Source organism: Uloborus diversus, chromosome 3 (assembly GCF_026930045.1).
Source record: "Uloborus diversus isolate 005 chromosome 3, Udiv.v.3.1, whole genome shotgun sequence".
In the NCBI taxonomy this organism is placed as follows: Eukaryota; Metazoa; Arthropoda; class Arachnida; order Araneae; family Uloboridae; genus Uloborus; species Uloborus diversus.
Window position 1 is genome coordinate 3,778,938 of NC_072733.1, and position 23,102 is coordinate 3,802,039.

The following is a 23,102-nucleotide window of genomic DNA, read 5'->3' on the forward strand; positions in this document are numbered from 1 at the left end:
AACTCACTTAAATACTAGAACAAATCGACAGCAAATGTACTCTAAGATCCCAAAATTTCATGCTTTCAGTGTATAAACCGATGCATCAATACCACTAGGACTACAAAACCATGCACCGATGTGCAGCCACCAGTCTATGATCATTGCCGTTTTAAACTCTTAATTGTTTCAAAATGCTGGGAGAAGCAGGGACATCCTGATGGGAGGTCACTGTGACCTAGCAAAAATGTTCTTAGTCGACAATTTTGTCTGATGATTTGGCAAAATCGGAGACTGCACTGCGAAATTGTGTGGTCTTTTAAATTTTAATAATGATGTTTAATGTCTCTTCTCATTAGATACATGTTTTAGTTCATGCTTGTATTTTATCATTTGGTAAAATTCAGAGTATTATTCGGCAAATTTAAAAATTGCCCCCTCCCAAACATTTAAGTTCAAGATGTCTTTGAGTGGAAGTATCATAAGCGAACAAAGATCTTCACTTTTCTCAAAACTTGCTGGAAATGGAATTTTTTTCAAAGCTCTTAACAGAAAATATAAGTAGGACAATGTTTATCATATAATCACACACCGAAATAAAAAAAAAAGAAAAAACAATGCTTATATCGCAAAATAGCAACAAAGATTGCATATTGAATTTTTGATGCTTCGAGTTACCCCTTTTTAAATGCACAAACACACACACAAGATAAGATTGCTTCCATAACCTCACATCTTTTTGTATTGAAAAAACAGGCCCAGGTCTGTAATCTTTATTGCTGTCCTGCACTTTCAATGTTTTAGAACAATCACACTGCTTATTGTTCTCATTTGACTGTTTTTGGCATCCAATGATTTTATTTACCCCCTCCCCCCGCCTTCCTTTGTAGCACCACTGTTGACCTGCCCCTTCCGATGCTGCTTCTCTAGCGAAAACCATATCCAGGTTGCGTCTCCATCGCATACGCATACACACACATACCCATACACTCATGCTTGCACACAGACACAAACACACACACCTACATATGCATACACACTCGTGATAGCAAAAAACAAAATTTGAATTCAAGATATCAAAACTCAAATTCAAGAAAAAAAAATTTTTTTTGTTCTTTTGAAAATTTCTTGCTGGTACTAGAATCTGTAGTATTTATATTTTTTCATCGAGAATATATTTTTAAAAATTTAAACAAGCAGTTTTAAGTAAAGCTCTTAAAAAAGAAAAATAAAAGTACATCGTGATGCATCGCAACATGGCGATCACGACATACGCCCAGCCCTAGTCTATGTAATCAAATATTTTCAATGCTTCTTATAACTCAGGGACAGTGAAAGAGGACTGGATGCAGGCTAACATTACACCGCTCTTCAAGAAAGGGTCTAAAGGGAGTGCGGGAAATTATAGACCTGTGAGTCTAACTTCAGTGGTTTGCAAAATTTTTGAAACATTGATGAAAATTAAGATAGTAAATTTTCTAGAGACTAATAATCTATTGACTAGTTTTCAGTACGGTTTCAGGAAAGGTAAATCTTGTGCAACTAATTTATTACATTTCTATGACAAAGTTACCATGACTTTGGACAATAAGAAGCCTGTAGATGTTGTTTACATAGTTTTTCAAAAAGCTTTCGATAAGGTACCGCATGTTGCTCTACTTAGCAAATTAGCTGATATAGGAATAGGAGGGAAAACTTTCATTTGGGTAAAAAACTAGCTGACTAGAAGGAAACAAAGGGTAGTTGTAAGGGGAAATTATTCTAATTGGAGTGAGGTCTTAAGCGGGGTTCCTCAAGGATCAGTGTTAGGGCCTGTTTTGTTCATTGTCTTTATGAACGATATTCACAAAAATATTTCTGGGAACATGAATTGTTTTGCTGATGATGTCAAAGTTATGGGGACTGTAGAAAATGAAGAAAAAGCAAATCAGCTGCAAGAGGATCTAGATCATATTACAGAGTGGGCTGATAAATGGGGTATGGCTGTTAATGTTGAGAAATGTCAAGTGCTACATTTAGGGCATGGAAATAAGTGTACAAGTTATTATTTGCAAGGTTCAGTCATTAGTCAGGCAGACAAAGTTACTGATCTGGGGGTCTTAAAAAGTCAGGATTTACAGTTTAGCCAACAGTGCAGCATTGCAGGTAACAAAGCCAATAAGATGCTTGGGTTTATCAATAGATCTATTTCAAACAAATCTAAAGAAGTTCTTCTGCTCTTATATAGAAGTTTGGTAAGATCCCATTTGGAGTATGCTGTTCAGTTTTGGTCTCCTTATCTTAAGAAAGACATTAATGTGTTGGAAAGGGTTCAAAGGCAGGCTACCAGGCTAATAAATGGACTTTCCCACTTAGATTATGATTCCAGGCTTAGAAGGCTAAAAATGTACAGTCTTGAGCAAAGAAGAGAACGAGGGGACATGATTCAGTTGTTTAAATTTATTAAAATGAAAGACGTTACGGGGCTGAAGTTTAGCACTGAAAACAGGACAAGGGGTCATTGTTTTAAGCTATTTAAATCTCAGGCTAACATTGATATTAAGAAAAATTATTATTTTAGCAGGGTAGTGGAACCTTGGAACAACTTACCGGAAGAGATGGTAATGAGCAAGGGAGTAGATAGTTTTAAGAGGGCCATTGATCTTCATTGGGGATTGTAAATTGACTAGGACCAGTCTAGCTGGGCCCAGAGCCTGTTGCTGGTCGTCACTTTTGTATTTGTATTTGTACTCAAAGTCCCTTAATGCATCAAATTTTCAGGAATTTTAAATGTTAACTCTTCCTGCAGCATTCTGAAAATACAATAATTTAGCAACACAACACATGCATTTTCTCACTTTGGGTAACCTTTTCAATTAAAACAAGTTGGAAAATTTAAAACATCAATCACCATACCCAGCGCTGCCAGTCAAAGAGTGAGATCACACTGCTCTCACAAAACATATAACAAGAACAGGTTACCAACAGAAAATTAATACCCGATTGGTCAAAAAGAAGCATCATAAGTCAATCCAAGCATTGGTTAAATTCACCCATGCCAAAACCATCACCAAATGCTAAAAAGTTAAATTATTCAAAAATTTCTAATTCGTAAATTTAACACAAATCTTGCTCCTAAATACAATTCTTAGTCCCCCTTCCAGCAGCAAAATGAAATACATTTTTGAGTGAACCCAACCTTAATCATGCACATAAAGCTATCTATATGAGAAATAGGTAAATTTCACATGAATTTCAACTACTTAATCGCCTGCCCTTCTGACTTATTGATCGTGATACAGAACTTAAGTTTCACTGGAGATTTTAATTTCTTGAAGTTTAAAGAATAATGTATTGCGATTAGTGGTTATACGTGAGATACAAATTATTTCACCTTATTCCTCCACTATGAACAGAGTAGCTTCTATTAAACTAATACGTAACCATTTTTATCTTACAGAATTTTTTCAATGACAGTTGAATTACTTAGTGGTAGTTACTTCCAATAGTTTTCGATTGTTTATAATAAAAGTCAAACTTAAAGTCTTGTAACCGGGAATGCAGCTTTGCTGAACTAATTTCACGATGAAGAATAAAAAGAAAAAACTTTATAATGTGGCGTAATATTTCATCATGCCCTTTTCAGTAACAATCTCTTTGTGTTAAAAGTTGCCTCATACCCGCTAACTGATTTAAAATTATTGCTAGTCAGCGAAGGTGCTCCATCAGGTGTACTAGTGCTTTGAGCGTTAAAGTAATATAAAATTTTAAATGATTAAAAAAATTGTTTACATAAAAAATGGAGATATTTTATGCATTTATTAAATATTTTTGCTTTTAGTCTTGTCTATTAATTATTGCAAAATAACAGGATTTTAATCATTATTTGGGTCATTTTCAATAAATGCATACAATTCGGAAAGGCATAAAAAAAAGTAACTACTTTAAAATTTCACATTAAAAGTGAAATGGGTTTTAAGTATGATGTTAGATGTGTCTGTAAATATAATTAATTAAGCACTTTAGCTTTTGGTAGAATTTTTATAAACTGTTTTTCTCAAAATTACAGGTCAATTTGTCAAGTCCGTTACCAGACATATTCAATTCACGTCAGGTACACCAATAACCAAAAAGTTATCGAATTCAGTTCAATTATTTAGGTTTTGTGTCCCTTTAACTAGGAAAACAATCTTTTAAGACTTAGTGATTGTTTAAATTGGAATAAAAACAACTTACCTTAAGAATTTTTGAAAACTTTTAACAATTTATGCACTTTACTTTCTATCAAAGATAGAAAAAGTGTTTGCAAATAACCAAATTTTATAGAAATATTGAACAAGTATCCAATCTACAAAATAAATTTAAAAATCCTGAAAAAAATTATAAATGTGGCAATAAAACTATTAAAAACTTGAAGGTAACAGATTGGACATAAAGTAACGGATTTGACATTAAGTAACAGACTTGACATGAATAATCAAAATAAGGGACAATTTAATAAATTAAAATAGATGCATTGAATTCTGCCTTTTTTTACACAAATGGCTTTTACATTATTTCTCAAATATATCAAGAGCCATTGCAAATTCATAGAAAATGCAATCTTCCTTCATTTTTAATTTTGGTAATGGAAGAATTGCTCTTATTTGTGAAAAATTTACATAGGATACATCATTCTCATCAAGACGAAATAGTTTTTTGTTACAGTCATTGGCTTTTAAACATATCGCCTTCACTTCACCTTCTTCATCAACCTCGCTCTGGACAATAGCTGCGTATTTGTATTTTGTTTTCGATCGAGTACGACCAACAAATTCCACAAGAACAAAAGCACCAGGGTGAATTTTATCTGTTGATACCTCTTCTAAAATCATATCTTGATCCATCATTTTTGCAGCTTCGAATGAAATGGTGTCATTCAAATCACTGTCTGAATATAGAGAAATTTTATCATCAGAATTAGAAGAACTGCTATAAATTTTTCTCCTTCCCAAAATTTTTGCTTTTTTCAGAACCTTTTTCTGTTTTATTTTTCCTTCACAAAATGAAAATTCCTTTAGTTGGAAACAGTCACAAATACTACTTCTTTTGCAAAAGCAACTGACATTTCTGAAAAGAAATGTTCCTTTTTCAACAGTAATTATTTGATGTACTTCAAATGTTCCATGAAGTGTAGCAATATTCTTAGGCAATATCTTCTCAATTTTCGCAATTTCTGTTTCGTTAATAAAAAATAGTTTAATAGTTGTTTCTCCATGAAGTTTTTCATAAAGTTCAGTTGCATTGCTGATGTCTCTTCCGTGTGAAACCAATCTGTCTGCAGTTCGTTTAATTGTAGCTCCAATGCCATCGGCTACTCCCTTCCCATGCGAGGCTTCAAAAAAAGACCAGGTGCCTCTTTCAAATCCAAATTCATACAGCAGATAGCTGAAAAGATAGAAGTTTTTTTTTTGCCGATACTGTGTTGTAGGGCCATCCGAAAAAAAATGCAATACCGAAATTTTCGGTGAAACATCTTTAAGATGTTCAAGGACATGTTTTAGATGTGTCCAAATAGCAGCCGGGCTATGATTATTACTTGGTGAAATACTGCAGAAGGAAATTGGCTTTTCTTTGCCCCCAATATACATTACTCCAGTGTGCAATGTTGCTTGGGCTCTTGATGCGCCAAAATGATACATTTGTATTTCTTCTCCTAATTTGCAAGAATAATTTTCGGAGAAATCAATGTGTATTAAGGCTTCATTGGGCAGCAAGTTGTTTTTACAAGCATTGTAAGCTGCAAATTATTGAGAGATATTGAAAAGATGCTTTTTGTAGCGTTTAACATCTTTCTGAAAATCTTGTATTAGCAATGAAATTGGACCTTCAATTTTCTCCTTTGATGTTGTCTGCACATAGATTTCTTTACTTTCTCCCTTAACTATTTTTTTTTCTTTTCTCTTTTCTTCTGCCACATCCACCCGTTGTAATATCAGACATATTTGGCACATTTGTTGGAACATCCATATCAAGGCAATTATTACATTTCCCATACATGCAATCAATTGATTTCATGTCGCATACAGTAGCAGCAACTAAAGATTTGTGGTCATCTGTTTTAATTGAATTCAGATGCCTTAGTTTTTGCACCTTTAGCTTCAAGTTAGAATGAATAATACACGCACATGTATTTCTATCTTCAGCCCTCGGTGCTATTACATGATATGGTCGTAATCTTGTAAATGTGGTGTATGACATCTTAGTGACTGGAGATTCTTTTAAATATTTTTTATATAAATTTTTCATTGTATCTGTTAAATATCGTTTCTGTCTTTTTTCCTGGTTTCTGGTTATGGTTTCTTTCTTCCCAGCCGTTGCTGTACTCACATCATCGCGTTCAAAAAATCTGGAAAGAACTCTTCGTTTTTGTGCCAAGCATTTCCCCTGAGACATTGGTCGAACACGATTTGATAGATTTAAGTATGAGTGCAGACCCTGGCGCACCAGACGATATTTCTTCATTAATTTGCTGGTTATTATTTCCTTCATAATTATCTTTTTCTTGTTGCTTGAGGTCGTATACTTATCCTGCCAGGATTTCTGCATAACATTATGTATAAACAGCTCGCGTGCAACTGGGTGCTTATTAGTTATTTTATCTTTAAAATATTTTTTAAGGGTTACTTTTGTTTTGGAATTTGGTGTTAACAATTCTGACTCTGTTTTACTTTCCTTTTCTTTTACAGTAGAAACTTGTCTCTGCCATCTTTTCTTATACTTTTCTGCCTGCTTCTTGAGTTTTTTATTCTTTTCATGCAATTTCAAATTTTCTCTTACAAGTTTACTTCTATCTCTGAGGACTTTCTTACGTCCATTCTTTCTATTTACTGAAAATATATGATCATAGGAGGGAACTGGTACTGCTTGTTCAACTAATACTGGTTCTGGTGTAGATGGTGGAGTACTAGCTAGCAAATTGACTTTCCTCATGCGTGATTGAGCTTGTTTCTCACGCCAGTATTTCCTAATACTCCTTTTCCCCCCTTTCGGACAGATCTGAAATTTTTTTTCTAGTAAGTTTCTTTCTGCAATTACAAAAAAATAAATAAATAAATAAATTATAAATAAAAAGTATAAACTGGAGAGCATAATTTATCAAATTCTTTCTGTAAAACGAAAACGGTAATTAAAAAATACTATTATTATTATCATTTAAGAAAAAGTCCATTATAAATAAAATGAAATTAGTTTAAATTATTGAGATTTTTACCAGTTTCTTTTTGTAAAAGTTAACTGTTAATAATAAAAAAAATTACATTATAAATTAAACTATAATTCGAGATATTCTTTAGGAATGTGTTAATATAAGAACATGGCAACTAATGTATGAACATGAATTGTTTGTATTTGTTTGAACAACTTACCTTTCTTTATCTTTGATTTTAACCTGCTCATACTTTCCTGGTTCCTTTTTTAACTTTTCTCTATAACGTCTTTGCTTTTCAGCAGGTGTTATAGGCATTCTAGAATATAAAATAAATATTTACAATCAGTATAACCAAGCATGAAATACGAAGGAATTTTAACAAAGTCAAGTCTGTTACCATAGAGTAAAATCCGTTACCAGTAACACGGTAACAGACTTGACTGGTAACAGATTTGACATTAGCAGCAAAATTTATTCCAGAACCTACATGCTAATTAATAACACTAAAAAACAAAGCAAACTCTTTAATACATTAACTAGCAAATAATATTCAAGCAAAAGAAAATACTAAACTTATATTTTTAACAAAAAAAATAGGTAACAGACTTGACATAAAATAAAAATACTCACCTTTATAATCTGTTGTTTCCACCTCTACACTGTTGCTTTTCAACTGCAAAAGAAAATGGCTACAGGCAAATATTTAACTATCTTTAGTGTTTTTATTCCATATGTGCTGCTATCTCTTGGTGAATTTGTCAACTTATTTTTCATGAGATTAAAGCTTGGTAACAGACTTGACATAACATGAAGGACCAAATGTTTTGAAGATTTTCTTTAAAAAAAAATTTTTTTATGAAATAATGACAGAAATTTAAAATAATGATTATTTTCCTCATGAAATCTCCCAACTATTTTCTTTTTGTAGTGAAAAATAGACTGAAAAATTGTTATGAAATTATAACATTCAGAAGAGGGACGGCTATTTTTTATCTTTTACTAGATGCAAAAATCTGCATCTTTAAGTCAAAAATACAAAGTGATCATGTTTTTCATATTAGAAATATAGTTTGTAGTGTAATAATGAAATACAATATTTATGTTTAGTTGTAAACATAGTATGAATATATATTTTTTAATTATTATTGTGGGACAGTATATGTATGCATATTTTGAAAATGACTCATTTCCTCATTGGTTATCACCGATTTTTTGAAAAAATATCAAATTCAAACAAAAGAGCTAAAAGTATTTTAATATTTAATGTTTGGCTTGAAATATATAATACATCAATGTATTGGAAAGGGTTCAAAGGCGGGCTACAAGGCTAATAAGTGGACTTTCCCACTTAGATTATGATTCCAGGCTTAGAAGGCTAAAAATGTAGTCTTGAGCAAAGAAGAGACCGAGGGGACATGATTCAGCTGTTTAAATTTATTAAAACGAAAGATGTTACGGGGCTAAAATTTAGCACTGAAAACAGGACAAGGGGTCATTGTTTTAAGCTATTTAAATCTCAGGCTAACATGGATATTAGGAAAAATTATTATTTTAGCAGGGTGGTGGAACCTTGGAACAGCTTACTGGAAGAGGTGGTAATGAGAAAAGGAGTAGACAGTTTTAAGAGGGCCATTGATCTTCACTGGGGATTGTAAATTGACTAGGACCAGTCTAGCTGGGCCCAGAGCCTGTTGCTGGTCGTCACTTTTGTATTTGTATTTGTATTTGTATAAATACAATATTGTTAAAAAAGTTTAATTTACATTCATCATGAACTTGATGTCTAGACTATTTCATGACATAATGCAGATTACTACGAAGTTTTTTTTTTTAATCTAGGAAGAGGGATCAGTAATTAAATACTGTTCTTTCATTACAATTCAGAGGATTTTGAAAGGCCTAGAGTTTTTACTCTTACGAAATAAGTAGTAAAATTTATAACCCAAAATATGTTGAAAAAACCCAAAAGCCAAATTTCAGCATTAGCTAAATGCTACTTATGAGTAGGGAAAATATGCTTAGATGGCATTTGGGGCAAGCAAACCCATTTCTAAAGACAAATGACTCAGGATAAAATCACGATGTTTAATAGGGAAGTTTTCGATTTTTCAATTTTATTTTTATATGATGGAGTAACATGTATGAACATCATAGGTGAAAAAAATTTTGCGATACGATAAGTAGTTTTTTTCAAATTAATTTTTAAAGTTCAAGCGCTTGTGATGTCAAATGGTATAGGAAGTGACGTCATGCGCTCTTCCGATAGGGGAGAAGCCGAAGGACGTGCATTCAACTTCAAAGACGAAACGTAAAAAGCTCATCTCCTCGCATTTAACTCCTTGCGTTTCTGGAACATTAAACCTCTCATCAGAAATATTCGAATATCATCATTGATGTTACTTGAGGAAGATTATTTAGATTGTGCTTTAACGAATCCGTCCTCCATAGTGTGTTCAAAAAGATTATTGGATTTCTAAAAAATAAAAATTTTAGTGCACTCAAAATGTCCCTAGTGAAAACAAGGGATCTTCGGCGGAAGGCTGCCCATTAGTGCCCTGTGACGTAAGCTCCTGTTTCAGAAGAGCGCACTTTTGCGCGTGAATTTTTAAAAATTTTAAAAATCAAGCACGGTGTTTTAAAATTTGACGATGGTGAATTTTTTAGTTTTGAGGGTCAGTTAACAATATCCAATAGCCAAAATATGAACATTTAATAGGTTGCAACTTCCCTATTCTAAAGTCAGTGGCGGCCATCGTAGAGAGGAGGGGGGGGGGCGGTTATGGGGCAGACTAGTACAATGTTTGAATTTTTGCAAGGTGTTTTAAATTGTTATTTCTCCTCTTTTTCTTTGGGAGAGGGGCTAAGTACATTTTAAGTGGGTGCATCATTGCTCTTTGGGGGGGGGGGGCACTATGCACCCCATTGAAATAGTGCCTTTTTATGATAACAATGCCCCTTTCAAAGACCAGCACCCTGCCCTTTTTTCCTCTAAAGTGAACACTATTTACTAGAAACCTTTTAGCATTAAGCAGATAGGGAAAATTCCAGTGTGTTGAAATATTTGTTGTTAACTTAGCTGGTTGCTCATGGAAAATTTCCAGCAGTGTTATAAGTAGTTTTGCAACCCTCTGACTTCATATTCAGATTATTTTTTTCGGTTATACTAATAACTTAAAATTAAATAATTCTAATTTTGATTTTATGATGCATTTTACATAAGTATTCATAAATACCCAATAAAGACTTACAGTACAAATTTCAGCGTTATTTAATAGGTCTTGAATATTTTTTTTTTTTTGTATGTGTCACACACACACATATTAACAACCTTCTTAACTTCAATACAGTTAGACTAGTTTTTCTATTTCTCTCTAGTTAGTACTGCACAGTAAGTTCATATCAGTCTATGCATTTTATTGCTCTTAAAAGTCACAGTTCATAATGGCGAACTATTTTGTAAAAAAAAAAAATGAGGAGTATCATTTCATTGTACTTCACATTGAACTTTTGTAAAAAAAAAAGAAATAATCATTTTAACAAAATGTGTCATAAAAATTTTCAACAAATATTACACCAAGAAAGTAAACAGTAAGAATTATAGAAACATTCAACTAATGTAAATAAAAATATTAAAAAAACACTACGTCAGAAATCTTATTATTTTCAATAAAAGCATGATTAAAAACTTGCCATATATTGCAGGTGCTAGTTGGTCTATGCTAGCATGTTCATAGATGCTAACTTCAGCTGCACTAACAGGTACTATCCAACTTTTGCCTCCATTAACTAATCCAGGCAAAGCAAACTGAGGAAGAGCAAATTTTGAGCATGGGTCTTCTTGTGTCAAACCTATCTTTAAATTTCCCATCCATCCATGTTCAAAATGAGATATTTCAAGAAGAAAAATCTCTCCAGGGAGAAGAGGATCTCTTGAAAACACTATTCCATCTGCATATCCCAATTTCCTATATGCTACAGTATTGTTTTCAAACAGACCAATATTTCTTCCATGATATTCATGAAAAGCAGTGGGAGCAGTCATTTTATATTCTTGAGCTATCACAAGAAATGTTTACTTTCCCTAAAACAGAAATTGTAAACATAGCATAAAAATACTGCTCTGATCTTTATACATCAAAACAAAGGACTAAACAGGGGCTAAAAGTCAAGAGTGGGAATGTAGGACCTCAACACTGAAAATAATGCCCTTTAATCGGCAGTGCTTGGAACCAAATGCTTTGCAGATTTACAGAGAACTTGTTTATAATTCAGAGAATTTTTCTAAGAAATTCAACAATATTTTTAAAATCAGAGTAAGAATGTAAACAATTAAGAAACGAAATAATACACTGCTATCTTAATTTAAATCTTTTACAGAAAAATAATAAATGACAAACAGTTGGAATTCTTCTGGGACAGTGGAAAAAAAACTAGAAACAGGAATAAATCAGACAAAACCAACATAAAACAAAACAGTTACCGTAGAAGACCGTTATAACGCCGACCTATATAACGTAATTCTCTATAAAACGCACAACTTTCCAGAAGTAAACAATATGTTTTGAAGTTTAAAAAATCTCCCTCTGTTTTGCTTTGCAAGCATAAAAATTGTAAGGCAAATTAAATTTTGAAACAGTTTTTCATCTTTCCATCTTAATTCAAAGCTTCTAAAGGAAAATTAGTACTTACAGTAAATAGAAAATACCAGATGGCTCTTGAAAATGCAGCTGTTATGCAAACCATGAAGCTAGCAGAAGTGCAGGATAATGCACTTTCTTTTGATTGTGATACATATTTATTTGCTTTAATTGTAATATTGTGCTTTAATTCTCATTCAGAAGTGCTAATATATAGATATATTTTGAATATTAGTTTCAAAATTTGTGAAATGATCTTTATATAACGCAAAAACCTGTATAACGCAAAAGCTCTGGTCCCAAGGTGTGTGTTATAATGGTCTTCAACTGTATTAAAAATTTAAATATATTACATTAGACATATATTACATTAGAAAAAAAATGTAGAATATGTACATCAAACATAAAGAGCATAAATCTATCATCGACATTAGAAATGTTATTTTTGGAGAAATACACTCCTTTTCATTAAACTTTAAGTTTCCTGTAAATACCTAAAACTTTAAGGTATTTACAGGAAATATTTTTTAGTATCGCATAAGAAACATACCAAATAATTGTAGCAAAAAAAAAAAAAAAAACATTATAATAGTAATACACGGATAATTCATAGTAAAATTTTGTGATTCTAAAAGTAAACACATCTATTCTAGCTTTTGCATCAGAATATTAGTTTTGAAGTGTTATTGTTCGAAAGCTTTTGAATACTTTTCGATTTTATGTTAGTATCACACTACTGAAGCATGTGTCACAAAGTTAACTTCCACCTGATGAGTCGCTGCCAGGGGCAGATGAGGCCGGCGAGGAGCCCGTCATTTGTTTAGTGGGCCGCAATGAATTTTACAATTGAATAGTATAAAAATATATCCATGATTTCTTTTCTTTTAATATTATTTAAGTATCTATGGCAAATTTGTAATGCTCGAGTAAAGTCCTAAATGACTTGCAAAACTCACTGCAGGAAAAATAATTGTTAAAAAATTAAAAAAACAAAAGAACTTTACTAACTCATTCTGTGAGTAATAAGATATTTTCTGAGTGTTGGTAAATCCATCCGCCGTTGTGTAACTACCACTAGTTTGTAATAGAGCCCCTAGTTCACAGGGACCAATGAGCACGTCAAGACAGGGCCATCACCGTGGGGGGGGGGGGGGGGGGGCTCTCGAGAGTCAAACCTCTCCCCGAGTTTCTCAAGACTGATGCAGCCAATTTCAATTTAGTGATGAAAAATAGAAAGGAAACGTTCTCAGTATTTAAAAAAATGAAATAGATAAACATAAGAGCTTCATAGGCGCCGCCACATACTTACACTTTTAGTTTATTTTCAAATATGTATCAGCATGAAAATTACAGTGAAAAGGAGAAAAATACAGGGGTTAGCTGAGGGGAGAAAAAATATAGGCCACCGAAGCATGTTTTACGTAGAAAAAAGTTAAATGCAAAAAGGGAGATGTAAAATATATTGAAGCACCGTTTATACGTTTCTCTTTTATATGTTTTTATCAATTATACGTTTTAAAAATTGGTCCCTGCAAAGTCTCATACACATTAACTTATACCTATTATAAGTTTTTTCGTTTGTACGCTTTTTTCATACAGTCCCTTCAAAAACGTATAAACGGTGCTCTACTGTACAGTAATGAATAGTCATGCCAGTACTTCTAAGTGTTTGAATGTAACAAAGAGGAGACCGCCTTTGTGACCGCCTTAAGACCTGAGTGCTCTACTGTACAGTAATGAATAGTCATGGCAGTACTTCTAAGTGTTTGAATGTAACAAAGAGGAGACGAAAATAAATCAAAACTTTATCAAGGGATTCTGGAGGCAAGATATTTAAAATGAAAGGAGGGGGGGTAAAGTGTACGATGTCATTGAAAAGTACCACATCAGTCCAAAATGTTGAAAGATTTTTTAATGAATCCCAAATGCTTTAACTTCAAGCAAATGTAAACATCAGGCTGGAAATTGAAAGTTTTACTCCGGAAAAGCCAAACAACTCAAATGGTCTTGGAAAAGAAAACTAGAGCAGGATTTCTCCAAACATTTTTATTAATAATTCAATCAAATAAAACATCGGGATTTAGCCAGGGAGAAAAGTCCTTGAAAATTTCCTTTTATTTTACACCATTAATGTAGCCTAGAAGCTGTTTTAAAACTTATATTTTGAAAGCTTTCCGAAGAAGAGTTAGCTTCCAAAGCAGAATCCCGTTCCTCATCGACTACCGTCATCAGAAACGGCCTATTCGTATTTTAGACTTCAATATTAAAAACTTCCAGGAGAGTGCCCCCTCCTAAATACTGGAAAAAACGCCCCTATCTCATCATTAAAAGTCATCTAAATTTCCATTTTTAAGGTTTCCATTCAAAAAAAATCTAGGGGTGCCCGAACCTCCCTTTCCCCAATAATCCAAAAGATGGTCTGAAACTTTTTTCTTGGACTTCAATTCCAAAAAAAATCTGGGCAGAGATTACATTAGTGAAAATACAATTTAATCGATCATCTACAATCGAGAATTTTCCGCTCAAGCGTCGCCACCCTGCTTGCCAACATCGTAAAAGATCGTCTTAAATTTTCGTTTTATGGGCTTCAATTTCGAAAAATTTCCAATGGAAATCTCTCAAAAACTCCTCCCGCTCCCATCATTGAAAGTGATTACAAAAAATTGCCGGTTCTCTCAACTTAACTAAAGTTGTTTTACAAATCCGTATTTTAGATTTCGATTTCGAAAATTCAAAAAATTAAGCATTGGGAAAATGAAAGTTTTCTCACTCCAAGTCATTATTATTATTATTATTATTTTTGCTTATTCTATCAATTTCAGTGACTAAAAGTAATACTTTTGACTGAAGGAAACAACTCTATTATGTTTTTAAATCCAATCATTTATGTAAAAAGTAAAAAAATACTTTAAAAGCAAATTATTTACAATTAATTTAAACAAAATAAATAAATAAATAAATAAATAAGTTTCTCATGCACAAACATTTTTTTGGCTCACTTTCAATAAGTCTTATTTCGTGTTCAAGCTGGTTGCTGGTAACAACACTGAAAAGGTATGGCCAATTGTGATGGCCAACAAAGGAATAATATCTGGACAATTAAGATTTGACCGACTCTTACATTCTATTATTCCCATTTTCTTATCCTCCAATGTTTTATAGGATGTTTGTTTTTTGTTTTGTTTTTTCAATTTTTGATGCAGCAAATGTTATTCTATAAATAATTTATCGATAAGTTCTTGTAATGTTTTATGTAACATGTAATATATATTAACCTACATTCAATATTTATAATATAAAGTCATAATATAACTGATTATGAGCCTTTCTCAGTGTCTCATAGTACCCCTTCCTAATCACTCTATGCTCCCACACGGGGCACCTCAGTTTCCTAATTGCAGTCTGCCCCTCCTCCCCCCCCCAACCATATTTCGGTAGTGAGAGACCCAAACTAGGGGGAAAAAAGTATGACGATAAACACTTAGTGGTAAATTAATTCCCGAATAGAACTTTTCAAATAGCAAGCATATAAGACATTTTTCAAACCATAAAGTAAGATTTTCAGCATGAGAAAATTAGTTCATTAGATCAATAGTGATTCAGAATAATGTATTTATGTGATCACTTTGAGTACTCTAAAAGCACTTATTTTCACGATTTTCCAGAGCTTGTCGTAATCACAAAAATTTAAACCTCACGAAATAATTTTATATGGAATAATTCTATTCGTATGAAATTCCCATAATTTTCAGCTCACAAATTTGTAGATTTTTTCTATTTCAGGAAAATTTGGGCTTGTAAGAATAAGTGCTTTCACAGTATTTCATCCTAGTTAGTGCAAATGTTTATTTGCACAAAAGATTGTTTATACTTTTCTTCAAAGTTCATTGTAATCACTTTGAATGGGCACATAATTATGATATATGTTTTATTTTATTTCCATATTACACTTCTGATATATTTTTTCTGAAAAAAAGTTTTTGTTTTGTATTAAAATATAGTTAATAATATGGCAATTACACAAAGTTAAAATGCAAACCTGTTACATAGTGCAATATTTTCGTTAAAAAAAAGTTTCAGATTTATTTGAATTACTTGGGGGGTTGCCCCTGCTAGGTCATGTATCTCCAAATCTGTATGTATAAGCCAAGCAAGGAAAAATTTACGTTGAAAAGCTCAAAAAATAAGTCTACTACAAGTTTAGACCCGAAGGATAAATGCTCTTGCTCATTCAACCCTTAATTGCTGTCATCCCTTCCCCCTAAACACATGTTTTTTATTACCCTGAATACTGCCTGAAGACGATCTTCATGCCCCACCCCAGAGCAGGGGATAGAGAAGCTGTCCCCTCTTCTCTCATTGTCACCGGCGGGAGGCGTGGTTTACACGGGAATTTGTCATTTTTTTCAAAATTTCCCAGTTTTTCCCTCCCAATTACTTTTATCCTAATTTTAAAAAAGGTATCCCTGGAAAGCCCAAACTTTCAAGAACAATGCATTGTTTTTCAATTTGGGCAAATGTTTAATCTTGAGCATTTATGAAGTATTTAAACAGAAAGCACCTCTCACTTTGTCAACTCATTAATTTTACCACCATTTAATATTAAATTTTAACGGAAAATTAAAAACTTAAAAAGCCATGTGGTTTGTACTGCTGTGAAGAATCTTAAGCAGAAAAAATTATCTCAAAAAATTTAAATGCGAATTAGCAATCAGGAGGAAACTTCCCCATAGACTTAACATTAACTTCCGAGGCTCTCTCCAGCAGCACCTTAACAAAAGTACATTACTGCCTAATTATATGTTTCTATACTTAAAAAAATACCTCAAAATAAATAGATAACACTCATGAGAAATGATTAAAATACTCTTCACATTGAATTTTACATTCCAATATGCAACACATAAAGAATAAAGAAATGAAAGAATGAATAAAGAATAAAGCTTCCATAATAATTTTGCTAAGTACAAAAAAGAAATATTTAGGACATAAAAACTTTAACTTCCCTGGGTTAACACTCATGAATTGCACGTAAGAACGCAAAACGCATCAAAATTTTAAAATGCTAGATGAGCAATTCAGTAAAATTTATTTCAGCTGTGTTTAACTAACATATCACTTCTTTTTTATTGCACAGAGAATAAAAAGTCGCTTGAAAGCATACAAAAAAGATTTAGGATATTTTCTAGTTAGGGCTAGGAAATTTCCATTACTAGCTAACTGAAGTGATAGAGAAGGTTTATTAATTTACAATCATGGAAAAAAGCACTGAATGCAATGAATTAAGTGTAAAATAGTGCCTTACTACATGCTAAAATGCAATGCAAAAAAAATTTTTAACAACATGAAAATGAACAGAAAAACGGACTATAAATCTGGGTTTGTTGATTTAAATCAGCTTGATTTATATCATGATTAAAATCCTCAATTAAATCAAGTGATTAAAAAAATCATTGATTTAAATCAATTGATTAGAATCAAGCGATTTTTTTTAAAAAAATCATTGATTAAAATCAGCCAATTTTATTTTTATATATTAATTTTGCATTTTTAAAATGTGCTGCTGTAAATTTAACTATACTGCATTATACAATCTTCACTTCAACTGGCGAAACTATATAGATCCCCTTTTGAGTGTGTGTAACAGATTTTCCCGATTTTTGCAATATTGCTTTTACTCCAAAATTAGTTCAAAGTAAAACAAAAATCAGTACTTTTATTATACACCATGACTAATACAGTTCAGAAAAGTAATAGTTTGACATATTGTTTTACACTAAAGACATACAATGATGATGGAAACCTTATCCTTAAGCAAAATATAAAACAAAATCACCATCATTATCAAAACATTATAATATACAGCACCCGCCACTAATAAAATCACTGGATTATAAAATCAGCCACTTTTTAAAATCAAAACTGGAAGAACAGAATCATTGCAATATCAAAACATGCTAAAACCATCTTTAATAAAATCACTATCGCCGTTTTATAAAATCAAACTTTTAGACATCATACGTAAAATTTCGATAAAGAAGCACCAAGAAGTGAAAGAATTTCAGAAGGTGAGGAAATCTCAGTATCAAACTTGCCTTTTCTAACAGATGTCAGAAAAGTGCTTCATATTAACCATGCACTATAGAGCAAAGAGGAAAGTCCCCTATTTTTGAAGCTATTACTTATGATATGCAATTGATTCATATGAAAATATTTGTCTGTTTTAGTTTAGGAAAGAAAGGATGGCCATGGCAAAACACCAGAGAAGATGTGTCGTATGTGTAAGAGGCACTTATTTAATCGATGTAGTATCTCTTATGTTTCATCTCTCTGAAGTCTAAATTTTCCATGCTGTATCCGGCTCCAAGCATGTAAGCAGGGGTGTGTCCAGGATTTTTCACAGGGTCCGTTTTTTGTGAAAAATTAAATAATTTTGTGAAAAATGAATAAATTTTGTGAAAAAAAATTTCGCAAAAAAAAAAAAAATTGTTAAAACGAAATTTTATAATTTAGAGATGGCACAAACTGCATCAATTAAACTTAAAGTTGAGTGTTTTCCTCTTCTATGTCGAGAATATCATTCTGGGGTGTTTTTCTGATATTTGGCGGGGGGGGGGGGGGGCATCGCTCTCTCAAGTATCAATATTTATCTACCATTCTCCATTTTGTTAAATTATACTACAAATATTTCTGTCCAGTATTTAAAATAATTGTAACAAAAAATAAATAAATAAATAAAATTCAGAATAGGGTTCAGCATTTAACTTTGTGACCCAAGACACTCTTAAAAAGCACAGAATTTTGTTTAAAACATATAAATTCCATGATTTTAACAAAAATAAAAAGTTATTTTAATTGTTTACCTCTTAATAAAGCGTAATAAACATCAAAAATTCGAAAAATCGGATTCCGATAGCGGATGCAAAGAGATCGCAATTCTCAAAGTGAAGGCATCAAAAGTATAAAAATGACTTGTAAAAGAAATATTTTTAATAAAATTATTTTAAAATTGCATTTTAGAGTCCTATGATAAACATTTCATTAACATCTCTGGACACAGTTGAAGCAAAAAAAAGAAAAATAATAATAAATAAATAAAATAAATAAATGAAATAAAATAAACCATCTATTCAGCATTTTAATTTTTGACTCATAACAGAAAATGGAATTTTGCTTTAAAAACTTGAAATGAGAGTTCTAACAGAAATAAAGAGACTTTTCATTTATTTGCATCCTAATAAAGCGAAGTTAGCTTGAAAAAAGAACAAAATATGACTCTCATATCAGATTTAAAGGATTGCATTTTTCAAAATGTAGACATCTAAAGAAAAAAAACGGTAATTAAAAGAGTTTATTTAAAGTTAATCATCCTTGTTAGCATCGAAAAATCAAAACCCATATAATTTTCTCCCAAAATAACAATTAAACATCGTACCGCACTGTAAAAACGCAAATATTGACAAGCTAGTAAAATGAGAATATTTTCTAATCAAGTCATTATAAAGGTTCGACGCCAAATGCTAAGTGGTGATAATTTTGAAGTTGGTAACCCTATCTGAACGATCTGAAGCGATCATATTTTTTCCCCACCCTTACTATCCTTTTACAGTTCTAAGTTCATTTCGCAGATATATATTATTATTGTTTATTAAATCATGAGCGGGGAGAAAAGTGCTTACCAATGCCTTTTCAGAAAAGTTTACAACAACACCGCTGCTAATTAGCTGTGATAAAACAAACAAACAACCATTATATTTATTTGGCAGTAGCAATTATTTATCGCTTGCAGGAGCATCGGAAGAGTGCCGATTTTTTTCTTTCAAAATTAGCCGATTTTGTATAAGCTGATCCCTCTAATTTGACTTCAAAAAAGGTTCGAAAAATTATCGGTTTATACACAGAAATATGCATTTTGCTTTCAGATTTGCTCTTTCAATTAACAATTTGTGAAAGATCCGATCTTGTTTATCAGAATTTTGTGAAGGGTCCGTTTTGTTTGATCGGGATTTTGTGAAAGGTCCGTTTTGTTTGATCGGGATTTTGTGAAAGGTCCGTTTTGGTTGATCGGATTTTTGTGAAGGGTCCGTTAACGGACCCAAATATCCTCTGGCCAGACCCCTGGTAAGGTACGTAAATCTCATAATTTAATCATTATAAATAGCAAAACACATGCTTTGTACCTCATCATCCATCATTATGCAATTTAATCTCATTTTCTGAATTGAAAAGTTTACTTGACTGTTCTTAATAATAATAATCAGAGAAAATGGGTGTGCTCAGAGAAAATAGATGTGAAAATAGGTAAGTTCCAAGTGTTGTATTTATTTTTAATGTGTATTTTTTTTTAATTACTTATATTTTTCTTAGTTTTTGCTCAAAATAGGAATAATCAAGTACTAGGCTCCTCGCAACAGATTCTGCTATGGAAGTTGCAGTTGAAAATTAGTTACGGCATATCGAAGCTTGAAATAAGAAAAAAAAAGGAATGGAGATGTTTTGTCCTCATCACTTTCAGAAGAATTTTGATATTTTGTTTATGGTGCATATTTTAAAAATATTTGTCAATAAAAATATTTTATAGTGTAATTTTGTTGACATTACATCTTTTTTCATTACAAGAATGTTATTTTAAATGTAAAAGCTGCTGTGTACTATGTGAAGGAACATATAAAGGTAGGTCTGCATCGGAATGTCATTTAATTCAAGTTTAGTTTCCACACACGAAATTCAACATTGAAACTATACAGTATGACTTCGATTTAAAGATTTCCTAATTTTAATTATACCTACATTTCACTGATCCGGATCAGACTGCATTGAATGTCTATGCTCCTCGATTTAACGATAACTTTTTCCAGTCCCTTGACAATTATTAATTTGAAATTATATTGTATTTCATTCGAGATAAAAATGAATACATTTTTTCACATTTGCTTGATATATCATTTCTAGATTATAAGATTCAGAAATAAAAAGCCATAAATTACTTCATTAAAGTAATTTAGTTAGATGCATACTAATCAGAACTGATATTTTAAAAAGTTGAAGGAAAGCTAACTATTTCAAACAATAATTACTTGGATTAGCTTGAGCTACATAATTTCACCAGAGTTCTTCGATATGCAAAAAATCAAAATCTGTTAGTTTACAAAAAATAAAACTTGGTTTCTTGTGTGTATAATATTTGTTTGCAGTAAAGGAATATAGAAAAAAATATCTTACAGAGGTTTGACAAAGGAAGTTTAATATTTAAAACTGCTAATAAACTAAATTGTACTAAAATGTATTCTTTTAAAAATATAAGCAACTTTATGGGTTTAAAAAATGGTACTCATGGTGTCAAATAAGCTACTTAAAGCTTTTAAGTAAAAAAACTCACTTAAAGTTTTTGCACTTAATTGCAGTTATTAACATTTATTCAAATTATTATTTGCAAACATGTTGTTTTTAGATGATTTATTCATTGACACCAAAGAGTTACTACTTTTTAAGTTGTAAATTTGTTTAAAACATAAATCATAAAAAAAAATTATTATTAACCCCTTGAGGACCAGCACATGGAAAACGAAGCGCAGCTACGGGACCGAACGTTCCGAAATGGAACGCTGCCATCGGCCCGAGCATTTACAGCAGTTAAGCCTAACTGAACAAAAATATTCATATAAAATCAGCATATCAAAATAATGACTTGAAATTTTAAATTTGCTGTAACAATGTACTACTGATTACTAATTATTAATATGAAGACAATTACATTATTAGAAGGGAGTGAAATAAGTAGAATACTAAAACTGTAACTATGTGCACAATGTTAAATAATATGTGCACAAAAACAAAGTTAGAGTTAGACATCGTGAGTGTGCAATCAAAGAAAATGAAATGTAGCAAAAAATATGTAAATTTAATTAAAACAACTTAGGTCAACGAATTTAAACTAGTTCAATTCCCACGCAACAAGTATCAAAATTGCTTCATAATTCTCTCGAAAACATTCCCTTTCACTCACTTCGCTAACCATTTTTATTGCAATATTCCAGTCTCCGAAAGAAAAAGAATAAATAAAGAAGAACAATATCAGAAAGGATTCAAAAATAATCATAAACTTCAGTGCCGCTTGAAATCATTCCTGTACTCTCATCGAACGGGGAATCCCAAAAGTCTGGAACACATACGCAAAAATATTTTAACCATCCTCCCCTCCCCCATAATTTATTCAGCTGAATGTATATCTCTTTCAATTACTCGTAACAAAAAAAGAGAAGCAAAGATATAAACAAGAGCAATTGAGACCTCATAAATCATTCGCGCAGAGCAGTGATTCACTGATGTTTACATAAAAAAAAATCTATCCCATTGAGAGGCCCAAATAAAAAACTAAAGCCTATACATGAAGGTCAAATACCATGTGACTCGAATAAGATCAAAGTTATAGCCATTTAGCGCCATCTATTATCGTTTAAATATTCATTTAATTCGTTCCATTTCGAGAAAGCGTATATGTGACGCTGGGACGTCAGCGTCGATCAGAGCGTGTAGCGGTTACGTGCCGCTGGGCTAATAAGAGAGGAATTGTTGCGTAGCGTCCGCGTGACGCTGGGTGCGAACACGTTAATTTAAAACAAAGGGAAAAAAAAGCATCTTGCTTCTTTGTTTTTTAGAAAGGAGGAGGGGGGAGTTAATTGGGGAAAATCTGGAACAGTATGCAAAAAAAAAAAAAAAAACCACTTCATAGGTACACATAGAATGAAACCCATCTGTTGAAGATTTTTGAAAAAAGAAGAAAAGTATAAATAACTTTAATGAATGCCGACTTTAAAACGTATTTTTTTTTTTTGGAATATATTTCAAAGGTGTAAACAAATTTACAGGTTTCAAAAATCACAACTTTTTGTACATATATCAATACATAAATTATTTACAAATATCAACACTTTTATTCATAATTATCAATAAAAAGGATTGCATTGAGAATGTAAAATTAAGATATTTACAAATAACTTATTTATTAATATACAATAAGTTGTATATTAATAAATAAGTTGTTTAATAATATTCATATTAATAAATTATTTGTTTACAGATTTAAATTATATTTAAAAACATTAAATCCATAAAACATCATTTCTTATATCTCCTATACATCTACAGGATCAAAAATCCATATCTATAACCAGTTATAAGACATCCATAACTATCTGGACATTACATCTTATGAGTATGCAAGAAATATCTTCTGGATGTCTATGAGCTATCCAGAATATCCACTGGATATCTCTGACATCGCCGCGGAATGTCTAGACATTCGGACATTGCTGGAA

At 31.8% G+C, this 23,102-nt stretch overlaps 1 protein-coding gene across 4 annotated transcripts in view; it reads right to left on the reverse strand.

The window, feature by feature from the left end:
- LOC129218463 (neuralized-like protein 2) overlaps nt 1–23,102 on the reverse strand; it is a 72,977-nt gene that overhangs the window by 43,434 nt on the left and 6,441 nt on the right. For all 4 annotated transcript variants that reach the window (XM_054852738.1, XM_054852739.1, XM_054852742.1 and 1 more), the window contains one exon: nt 10,838–11,228. In XM_054852738.1, coding sequence (XP_054708713.1) covers nt 10,838–11,189 — 352 coding nt within the window. In that variant the 5' untranslated portion in view covers nt 11,190–11,228. The remainder of the gene's footprint in view (nt 1–10,837; nt 11,229–23,102) is intronic.